The 12,297-nt window shown below is 31.0% G+C and overlaps 1 protein-coding gene across 1 annotated transcript; it reads left to right on the top strand.

Moving 5' to 3' along the window:
* Positions 1 to 8,104: 8,104 nt before the first annotated feature.
* LOC125855676 (cellulose synthase A catalytic subunit 2 [UDP-forming]-like) lies at positions 8,105 to 12,295 on the top strand (the record flags this gene model as incomplete). Its single annotated transcript, XM_049535422.1, has 8 exons — positions 8,105 to 8,430; positions 8,947 to 9,360; positions 9,436 to 9,538; positions 9,632 to 9,812; positions 11,117 to 11,383; positions 11,511 to 11,856; positions 11,961 to 12,098; positions 12,197 to 12,295. Coding segments are annotated over exons 1-8 (1,629 nt in total), but the record flags the coding sequence as incomplete, so codon positions are not given.
* Between the last annotated feature and the right edge of the window lie 2 nt (positions 12,296 to 12,297).

Genomic DNA, 12,297 nt, shown 5'->3' with positions numbered 1-12,297 from the left:
AATTTGACTAAATTTTTATTTAGTTCGATTTTCGATATTCAGTGAATACTCTTAATACAAATATAAAGTGTGTGTGAGTTTCTCATTCAAAATTTATCTTTTAAAGGTATCCTAGAAATTTGATTCAATTTTTTGAGATGTAAAATAAAATTTTTAAAAGATTGTTTTTTTTAAGGCTACGAGGAATAATTATATTTTAATTGAATTGGTTGAGAGGTGGCAATTTTTTAAATTGATTTAGTTGAGGGACATAAATGATTAATGGGAAAGAAAGAGCTAATCAAGTTACTAATTAATAAAGAACACAAAGAATTAAAAAAAAAACTGTAAAAAAGAGAGGAATATTGAACAAGGAGCTAAAATATTTTGAACGAAAAAGGGGGAATTTGGGAAAAAATAAGGTGAGAGAGTGTGTGGTGTTAAAATGAGGCCCACAAATCCAAGTGTCAAAAATTGAGTGGAGCCTCACACAACTATTATTAGTTGGGCCTCAACCATATTAATTTTTTTCGTATTTTACTACATAATTGTTTAGTACTCATCACAAAATCACATACAATGGCTGATAGGGGTGGATCTACGTGGACTTAGGGTTCATTCAAATTCCTTAAATCAAAAAATTATATGGGATAAAAGAACTTTAGTTTAATTAAGTTATGTCTATGATATTTTGATTGTGGTCTAGGAAGTACTTGTGCCTTATCCCCTTGAAATCTAGTACTCAACACTATTTAGCATATTTTTTTGAACATCCTCAACAGAAATCCTAGCTTCATCACTGATGACAGATAATTTAAAGTACATGTGTAAGTAGCTTGTGAGCTAGCTTTATGTGTTATGTTAGACCCAAAATCCTTGAAAAGTCGTTGTTTTGTGAGTAACTCGTGAGCTAGATTTTAGAGTTGAGTTAAACCTAAAATTCCTCAAAAGTCATTATGTAAGTAGCTAATGAGCTAACTTTTAGAGTTGAGTTAAACTAAAACTCCTCGACAGTCATTGTTGTGTCAAAATGGTTGGGCGGAACCCTAGTGTTAATTACGGATTCCAATAATGTAATTCTAGCTCTTTTTTTTATCTCTCCCCGAAACTCCCATTCTTTGTGCTCTCTCAATAATTTGAACTCATAACTTTAGGATTGGAGGATTACTATCATCTGATTTGCTCCCTCTAGGGCATCTCCAACCCCTTCCTCTATTTTACTCTCCAAATATAAAGTTCTACATTTTTCTAGACAACCAACTCCAATCCAATTCTTTATTTTAATCCAAATTTCTAAATAACATAAATTGCAATAAAAAATATTATATATAATACATATTAACGAACAATTCAAATAAAAGTGAAAACATCATAAATTTTGTATCATCGTCAAATTTATTTTAAATTTTACATAAATACTCAACTTTCAAGACTATTACGTTACTCTCATAAATGTTCTATTAATGTATTACAGAGTTCAAAATGAGCATTTTTTGTCCTTATTTTTTTTTAGGTGTAGCTAAAAATTGTTTAAATTATCAATTTCATCTTGTATCCAATTATTTCGTACTAATTTACTTCCCCTATTCCATTTTGAACTATAACATCACATATTTTTATGCTCAATAAAAAGTGTAGTTTAATAATTTATCACTATAACATAAAAGTAGATTGTTTGAATTATCATGTAAATTTTGTGCGTACTTCATAATGAAAAATAATTATAATTTAAATTACATATTTAAAATGACAAAATAAAAATTAAACATTAAATTAGAAAAATTGTTAATTCGGGATAGAAATAGTAGGCTTATCAATAATATGTTTTAGATGTTATATTACTTAGAAAATAATTGCAAATATTAGAGACATCATTAATAATCTTATATAATATAAATAATATTAAAATAACTTTAAATTGCATATTTAAAGTGACAATTTTTTTTTAAAAATAAAATAAAAAAATATTAATTTGGGTGGAAGTAGTAACTTGTTAATAATATATTTTTAGATGTTATATTACATTAGAAAATAATAACAAATGATAATCAAAAAGTAAAATAGAGAGGTGAATAATTTGGAGAACTACTATTCACCTCTCTATAATTGAAGAATAGAGAGTGAAATAGAGAGTGTTTGGAGAACCATTCTCTATTTTACTCTCCAAATATAGAGAATAGAGAGTAAAATATATATGGGTTGGAGATGGTCTCAATTTAACTTAACCCCAAATTTTATATTTGAGTTAATTTTTTAAATATATATAAATAATTTATTCAAAATCTAGTGGATACAAAAATAACTTTTAGACAATCTTAGATAAAAGTTCATAGTTAAGTCGTGACTTTCTGAGAAAAAAGTTTAAAATTGAGTGACCATATGAGATATTATATTTATAAACTAAAAATTCACGCGATAACAAAAATAATTTTTAGCGACAATTAATATATACATTAATAAAGAGTCCCAAAGTCTTTACCGACATTAGTTAATTGTCATTGGATTTAAAGTTGCTATAGGTTTTAAGGACATTTACAAAGAGTGTTAATATATTGTTGTTAAAAATATATTTTTAGTGATGATTAAGCTATTATTGTTGATTAAATACCGTTAAAGATCACTTTTGATGCACGGATTTTGCGTAGCACATGTGTAGTGTAAATTTTACCGTCATTTTCCAAATAACTGATCAGAGAAAGAATACATCATCTTTCTTTGCTTCCAAAGCAAACAATATATGAACTTTTGGGTCACTCCCCTTTTCCCACTCACACATAATTACTCTGAATCCTCCAACAAGAAGCAAACTTAGGGGTTCTGTCAGAACTCAAAAATTCATATTATACAATTTTTTTATCCTCAAATTTTCATGACATTCAAAACAGAGTTATTACACACTTATGTGGAACCAATTAAATATCATTACACATTTGAGCTTCAAAGACTTCAATTTTTAATTTTGTATACATCACCAATTAATTTTACGTGACATGTGTTCGTAACACATGTTTGGATTAATCGAATTTTAACGTGGATAGCGGATGATGAACATAAAAAATGAAAGACTTAAATATAGGTCACAGTCGTCAGATAGGACAGAGAACATTAAATACGGTGTAATGTAAAGTTTTAGAAAGGGGCCAAACCTGTTGTAGAAGCATCCAATATGGTCCACTTTTTTTGCAGAATGTGATTTTATGAGTTTTTTTGAGTAAATAAAAGCAAAGTAAGAATAGTTGTTCCACATGGTTACTCTTACAATATCTTTTCTTTAATATTTGCCTTTGAGATTCTCATATCCTTTGTTTTTTCTACTGATATTCCATCACTCAATTCAATTATTTTTTTATGTGTATTAACTATATTAGGAATGTTCAAGTGGTCTACTAGTAATATGCCTACTCCCCTTTTCTCTTTCAAGTGGGTTAGACTTTTTGTTAGATAAAGAGCAAAGTGTATGCCACAATCCTCATTGCATATTTCAAGGCTGTGCAAAGTGTTATATGTAACCATTCGTAGTAGCATTTTGGATATACACGATATAATTTTCGATGAAGGGTGTTCAAATTATCCATAACCCCTCGCCTTCGCGATGCATATACTATCAAGGATTCTTAATACATTATCCTTGTTTAGGTTATTAAATTTTTCATTTTTGAATCATCCTTGATCAAATTGATTCTTTCTTAGCTTTTGAGGATTCAATTTTTCAATGAGTAGGATCATATCCTCGATGGATTTGTTTCCCTTCATTACTAATCGTTCATAGCTTGTCATTAGTTATTAAATTGCAAACTGCTTGTCTTGAATTCACCAAAAACAACGTTCAATTTAAAATTACAAACTCGATAACCTACTAAGAGACTAAATTCTAGCTGAATACTAATTTATCTCATAAAATATCTCACAATAATACTTTTGAAATAATCGAGTAAGATTTCAGTTCAAAACACCTATTAATAATGGAAGTAGGAACTCACTCACAATAGCTTTTCATAAATTAATCTTCAATTATGTGACTCTACTTTACATTGATTATTAAGATCCACCAAGCTAAGATTTTATATTATTTGCGTGGTAGCTAGGTTATATAACACGTAAGAATTAATAAAATATCTCACACCAAAATTACTCCTACATCCCTAGAATTAGGTGCTAAACATTCTAAAGAATATCACACATATATTTATATCAAGATCGATATTCAATCAATAATAATAATCCCAATATCGTGTCACATTTATTACTCATCGTAATTCAACACATATAATGAAGTATTGTAATCTCTATTTGTTTTTTTATAAACTAAACTATCAATTATCTTAATTTGGCTTGAAAAGGTAAAGTGGACAATCAAACTCACAATTGATAGCTTGATACACCATATTAGTTGTAATCTCTATTTTAATGAAAACTTTGTAACATAAATTATATAAAATCTCCTATTTAAAAATAAAATAAAATATTAATTGTTCTTCATTTTGATTTTTGAGCTCACTAATTTCAATTTCAATTACTTGTGTTGGTAGTTCTTTTCCCCCTACCAATTGTAAAAAATTTGTCCTCGGTAGAGAAATAATGTCATAGATGAATAATTGATAATATAGACAAAAAAAAAGCTCACTTTTCTTTAGTCTTTTCTACCAATTAAATCACGGTTTATAAAATAAGCATTTTATTCATGAAATTGGCTGTCGGTGATGCATGATATGGACAGTGTGGGGACTTTTTACAAGAGAAAAAGAAGAAGGAATAATATATAAAAAAAAATAAAAAATGGTTGAATCCTTTTGCTTTCTCCAATTATTGAAGTCACTTGTACTATTTGTTGCTCTACCTTTTTTGGCCAAAATAACTCATATATCATATATCATTCCTCCTCCTTAATTTATACTGCATATAGGAGAAGTTACACGTTTGACTATTCAATCAAAAATATTTATATTAATTAGTCAATATATATAATATATATCTATATTATAAAAATTACTATATATTTTGTCGGTTATTGTTTTGCCTCTACCAATAACAGTAACAATAATAATAATAGTGTCAATGGTAACTTAAAATAAATAAATTATTTTCCACTTTTGATTTACTTTTTGGTCTTTTAAGGCATGTTTAGAAAACCATGTGAAAAATAAATTTGAGTGTAATTTGATATAATTATATAATTTGACTTGTTTATTTGATCAAAGGTTTGTCTGAAGAGTCACATATGACTTAGCTTTGAAAGTAATTTGGTGTAATTACACAGTTTGATTTGTTTATTTGACCAATAATTTATTTGAAAAATCATATGTATAATGAATAATTTAATATAATTACATAATTATACTTATTTACATCCAAATTTAATTAGCACATGACTTTCCAAGCATGTTAGTGAATGGGTCGAAGTGCTTTTAGGATTAAAGAATGGGTAATCTATAGTTTTATTGTTGTTAATTTAACTACTTTTTATTAGCTATTAATTAGAGAAGGGTCATAAAATATGTAGCAATAATAATAATATATAGGGAAAAATGTTTGAAATATATTTGAACTTTGACCGAAATTGATGTAACAATACCGAACTTTGGAAATGACCTTTTACCCCTGTACTATTTAATAGTGTATTTTAAAGATATATATGTGCCCACATGGACATCATAAATATTGCATCATTTAAATAACGTGTCCACGTGGACACATATATACCTTTAAAATATACTATTAAATAGTGTAGGGTAAAAGGTCATCTATAAAGTTTGGTATCGTAACAGCAATTTCGAACAAATTTAAAATATTTTTCAGACCATTTTCCCTAATATATATATAACAGTAACTTTCCAGACATGTGAGCAAACATAAAACCTCTTCTTTTCTTTTATGTGTCGGCAAATTGATGTGATATCAATCAAATAAAATTGTGAAATGCTAGATATTTATTATGCAAAACCTCTATAGCCACCAGTTTTTTTTTGCTGGCCCTTATTGTACCAAAAAATAAACTTATAACAATTAATATACTAGACAAATAATTGTAAAGAAAATAAAGTTATTGCGTCTTCTATCTAATATCATTGTCAATTTACTATTCTCTCCTTATTGAATCCTAGAAAAAGATTGATATTCTTAAACAAAATAAAAAAGATCGATGTCGCTTGGAAATGGGGTTGAAGACAAAAGAATGAATTACAAATAGAAATAATATATTCAGTGTACTTTTACGAGTAAATCTCACTATATTTTGTTGTAATAGTATAAATTGAGAGTGAAGTTTAGACTCTGAAATATTCACTAGTTAAAAAAAAGAAGAAGAGTGATCTCCACCTTTCTTTTTTCGTTTCACCCATTAATTCACAACTTTTCCACTTTAATAATTAAAGTTCTAATTACCACAATTGAAACTTCATAAATTATATTAATTTCATTTGCCCACACGTTGTTAATTATATCAATATTTAGTTAAGAAGCACGTCAGTGACTAAGTAGAGTCAATTTTAATAAATTGATTTTTGACTAATTAAATTTCTTAATCATGACAAGCTATACGTTAACTAACGATTAGCATGCAACAAGATAACGAAAGTTTAACCTTTGTGAAAATTTTAATAAATTTTGATATTTGGTACAACAACTAACAGAAACAATTTGAAAATTCATTTATTTTTCATGTGAGGTTTGCATGGTTGAAAATAGGGTATTTCCTTGATTATTTAACATGGATCATAAATCATAAACGGGTGACTTTTAATAACCATTAATTACCATATATTATAAAACATATTCATATTGGGTATTTATTTTATTTCCATGCGAGGTTTAATTTGCATGGTTGAATATTTGGTGTTGTAGTATATGATAGTATACCACATATAAAAAAATTGGAACTTTATAATTAAAGCGACATTTATTGCATATATTTTTCTTATTTATATAAATAAAATATGCATGAGCTATATATTTTTCACGAATTCATATAAACTTTATCTAATTAGTTCACAATAAATTAAAGCAAGCCTTGATACTTTATAAAATTGTTGTGTTTACTAGGTTTTACCTTAATTATTCTACGTATTTAAAATTCCTAAATAGTGTGTACATTAACAAAGTTTTTACTTTACGTAAATTGCACTTTGTCCGGTGGAATATAAATTAGTAGTAATAAATAAAAACTTTGGATCAACCTTCACATGCGGATCATTTGACTCAACTATTTCCTCACTTTCCTTTTAATCAAGAATGAATAGTTTGACCAAAAAAATTGAATGAATAGTTACTAAATATATGTAATTATATTTTATAACAATGCATACAAACATGTATTTATAATATTACTATAACCCATCATTTTCTCTTTCATTTGACTCTTTTAGCCCTAACTACCCTATGTACAACTGTAAGAGACGGCAATAAAGAGAAAAAAACTACTTCAACAATTATCTAACAATTAAGAGTCCGTTTAGATTTACTTTTGATTTATGACTTTTGACTTATTTTTATCTGTTTGATTTGAAAACAAGTGTTTATGAATATTTTTAAATTTTTCTCAAATACTAAATAAATATTTTATTTAAATAACACTTAAAATAAATCAATTCAAACAGTCTAATTAACAACTCATTAACCCTAAAAGCACCAATTAACTATTCAATTTTACTTATATACCCCTCAAATCCACCACCAAGTACACCCCTTGGTGGGGCCACTTCAACCACTACCAAATTGGACCCCACTGTTCCCACAGCCCATTTCTTTTGATCAAATCAAACAAAAAATCTGTTGTACCTTGTGCTTTACTTGTTGTACTTTCCACTTGGTGGATCCCTTCTTCTTTCATTTTATTCTCTGCTCCACAGCTCAGCAAATAAGAAACAAAAAATTACCAAGATAAGAGAGTGAACCCCAATTATTACATGGGGTTTCTCTCAAGTAACAAGAAAAGAATCCCAAAAACCCAAAAGAGTCTTTTTCCTCACATTACCAATTACTCTTTAAAATAAATAAAAAAAAGATAAAAAATCAAAACTTTTTCCATTGTCCAGTTGTATTATTATAATATAGCCAACCCCACACACAAAGTTTATACACCTAATTTTCATTACTATAATACTGATGTGTTGTTTGTGTATGTTTATACATCATTTTCATTCATTATTATTTATTTCTCTAATTGAGGGAAGAGGGGGTTGTTGTTACTTGTAATGGGTGTTTAAAAGCAGTGTCCTAAAGAGAGGAGGAGAAGGAGAGTTAAATGGTAGTGCTTTTCTTTAATGTGTTATGGTTTGAGGGGATTTCACTTTGAGTGGTCTCTAATGTGCTGAAAGTGAAGAGGGTTTGTTTTACTTCTCCATTCTTGATTGGTTTGAGTTGGGTTGACTCAAAATGGATACTAAAGGGAGGCTTATTGCTGGTTCACATAATAGAAATGAATTTGTTCTCATCAATGCTGATGAAGTTGGAAGAGTAAGTGCTTCAAAATCTTATCTTTTTGCTCTTTTCTTGCTCCATTTGAGTAAATTTCAAGAAAATTTCAGTCTTTCTAAAGTTTGCCTCCTTTATTTTTGGTGTCGGTGGGGGGTGTTAATTGACCATATTTTGCTCTTTCTGAAGTTACCATTTGCTCATTTCCAGTTTCTGTGCTAAAAAGGTGCCAGTTTGGAGGATAAAGTTTCAAACTTTTTCTTCCGTTTTGAGGGATTCTAAGAATTTTACTCGCACAGATTTGGGGGTGTTGTCTTCTAGTTCTTCAATTCAGGAGTAAAGAAGATCCCTAATTCATTGCTTTTGTTTGTGAAATATCTAGATTTAATAACTTGCCAAAATTGGCTCTTTCTGCCTACCACTTTTAAGCTCAATTGATTCCTTATCTCTTGCATTCTTTTTAGGCAAGTTTGTTACTTACATGTCCAAGTGTGAAATAGTGTTGAGGAGGATTCCAATTCTTGATCTAAGGAGGTTTTAATTGTTTATTGGTTACAGGTAACTTCTGTGAAAGAATTAAGTGGACAGATTTGCCAGATTTGTGGAGATGAGATTGAAGTTACAGTAGATGGGGAGACATTTGTTGCTTGCAATGAGTGTGCATTTCCTGTTTGTAGACCTTGTTATGAGTACGAAAGGAGAGAAGGGAATCAAGCTTGCCCTCAATGTAAAACTAGGTACAAGCGTATTAAAGGGAGCCAAAGAGTTGATGGAGATGATGAAGAAGATGAATTTGATGATTTAGATCATGAATTTGATTATGATGGTACACCTAGACATCTTTCTGAGGCTGCACTTGCTGCTCGCCTTGGCCGCGGTACCAATTATAATGCTTCTGGGCTTAATACACCAGCAGAAGTAGATCCTGCTGCCCTTAACTCAGAGATCCCTCTTCTTACTTATGGTCAAGAGGTAATGCCTCAAGATTGTCATGTTTTTTGTTCTCACTATGTTGAATTTTAGCTAAAAAGTTGTAATTTTGCGTAGGATGATACAATTTCAGCTGATAAACATGCCCTTATCATACCACCTTTTATGGGTCGTGGGAAGAAAATTCATCATGTGCCTTATACTGATTCATCCATGTCTTGTAAGTTAATCTGGTTGATGCAAATTTTTAATTCTTTGACCAATTTTCTAGTGGTAGAGGGCTTAATGTGGTTGATATGCTTGATCTTTGCAGTGCCGCCTCGCCCCATGGATCCTAAGAAAGATTTGGCAGTTTATGGATATGGTACTGTTGCATGGAAGGAAAGAATGGAGGACTGGAAGAAAAAGCAGAATGATAAACTACAGGTGGTTAAGCATGGAGGCAAAGGTGGTGATAACGATGGAGATGAGCTGGATGATCCTGATCTCCCCAAGTAGGTGTATGCATTCATTTGTTTTTTTTTCTTTCTAAATTTAACCCCATGACTGATCTGTGATGTGATTTGCACTTTACTTGTGGGATGGTGACTTGCAGTTGTTGCAAGCTGTATATATTATGGATACTGAACTATGTGCTGAATAAAATACTCAAGTACTGTGCTTTTCTTACTGTAGTACAAGGCCTGGAAAGTTGGTAATGTCACATGTGGTTTGAGTTTTTGTGAGGTCCTTTTAGTTGAGACTGCGTTCAGAAGGTTGACGATACCAGGTGGCAGCTTAGTGTAGTGCTGGTTACTGTACCTTTCAGAAACTAATATCGGTTATCACTTTGTTTCAATACGCATGTTAAAGGAAAATCTTCATAATGGAAATAGTATCTACACCAAGCCGTTAGTCAAAAGGGATATATTTTAAAATTAACCATAGATAGATACATACATCCCCTTTTTGCTGCAGCAGCCGGCCAGCTGCATTGACATAGTTTTGGGGCCTGGGATAGATTTGTTTGTGACTTGGATGTACTTGCTTATTGATCAAACTCGAGTATCTGCACTGTCTAATTGGCTTTGCAATTATTCTCCTTCTGGAAAAATCTTAACAATAAGGAACCTCTTCAATGAGATAACTTGCTTTTATTTCTTAATAAAGAATAAAACAAATGTAAGTTGTATTTTCCTAAAAAAGGAACGAAAACAACTGGGAGATGTGTTGCAGATTAGTCACTTGAACTAAGACAATTTTTTTTGCAGCATATCCATCTCTTTGGACAAATTATGGTTCTGGAGTCTTTTGTTCAACTTTATTCACTAGTCAGATTACCAAATAAACAAAGAAGAAATAGTAAACAATTGTATTGGTATAATACTGATTCTACAACTTATTGTACATGCATAGCTTAGTAATGTGTTTTCTTTTTTCTGTTGAAGTTCCCTTTTGGACAGCTCAGATGTGGGATGGGGGAAGGTTTGCAACTGGAAGAGTGAGAAAGGTTCAGGGATTGATTTTACCCTCTGGACTCTGTCAATATATATTGACTGAGGAGTTAGGGTGTTCCGATTGCCACAATTTCTTCATCTCGTTAGCATGATTATAAATTCACTACATGCTCTTTTATTAGAGCAATTTGGAATGTGCAAATGTTATGCTTTATGTGCTCGATTTCCACTTCTCTCTTTTGTTGATGTGGATATAACATGTTGCATGCATTAGAGGACCTTCATAAACTGCAATCATTGCTTTGTTTGAACATTCTCTGGTTCAGTAAGATTTATCGTTCTTACTATATTTCTGTTTGCAGGATGGATGAAGGAAGACAACCACTTTCGAGAAAGATGCCTATTGCCTCTAGCAGGCTAAGCCCATACAGATTATCCATTTTAGTTCGTCTTGCTGTTGTTGGGCTCTTTTTCCACTATCGAATAACGCACCCTGTCAATGATGCATATGTATTATGGCTGCTATCTATTATATGTGAAATATGGTTTGCTGTGTCATGGATATTTGATCAGTTCCCTAAATGGTGTCCAATTCGTCGAGAGACATACTTGGATAGGCTATCTCTGAGGTATGCATAAACAATGCATTTGTATATAATAATGTTTGTGTACATTGGTTGTTACCCTTATTAAAAAATGTGTGTGTACATGCCTCTCTGGTCATGTCCTTACCTTTTAGTTAAATGTTTTTCTCAGGTATGAGAAAGAAGGGAAGCCTTCTGGGTTAGCCCCTGTAGATATATTTGTTAGTACGGTGGATCCCCTAAAAGAACCTCCACTTATTACTGCAAATACTGTTCTCTCCATTCTCGCTTGTGACTATCCAGTGGACAAGGTTTCGTGCTATGTCTCTGATGATGGTGCTGCCATGCTTACTTTTGAGGCTCTCTCTGAAACATCTGAGTTCGCAAGGAAATGGGTCCCATTCTGCAAAAAGTTCAACATAGAGCCTCGAGCGCCGGAGTGGTATTTTTCTCTGAAGGTTGATTATCTGAAAAATAAAGTACACCCATCATTTGTGAGGGAACGTCGTGCTATGAAGGTGTGCAAATTATCAAATTTATGTTCTTCTCGACATTTTCCTTTGATGGTATGACTATAAAGACCTGTTGCTAAGACAACTTGGGACTATTCTTTTTTGTGCAGAGAGATTATGAAGAATTCAAGGTTCGGATAAATGGGCTGGTTGCCACAGCACAAAAGGTTCCTGAAGATGGCTGGACCATGCAAGATGGAACGCCTTGGCCAGGAAATCTTGTCAGGGATCATCCTGGAATGATTCAGGTATAAGTCTGATCTCTTTTATATCCCAACTTTAATGGTGATATTTTAAGATTTAACTATTGTGAACTAACCAGATTTTCATTCTTGTAATTGAAAAGGTCTTCCTGGGTAATGATGGTGTCCGTGATAGTGAAGGGAATGTATTGCCTCGCCTTATCTATGTTTCTCGTGAAAAACGTCCTGGATTTGACCACCACAA

This window comes from Solanum stenotomum, chromosome 2 (genome assembly GCF_019186545.1).
Source record: "Solanum stenotomum isolate F172 chromosome 2, ASM1918654v1, whole genome shotgun sequence".
Taxonomy (NCBI): Eukaryota; Viridiplantae; Streptophyta; class Magnoliopsida; order Solanales; family Solanaceae; genus Solanum; species Solanum stenotomum.
The sequence above is the reverse complement of the archived record's forward strand: the minus strand, read 5'-3'. Positions and strand labels throughout refer to the sequence as shown.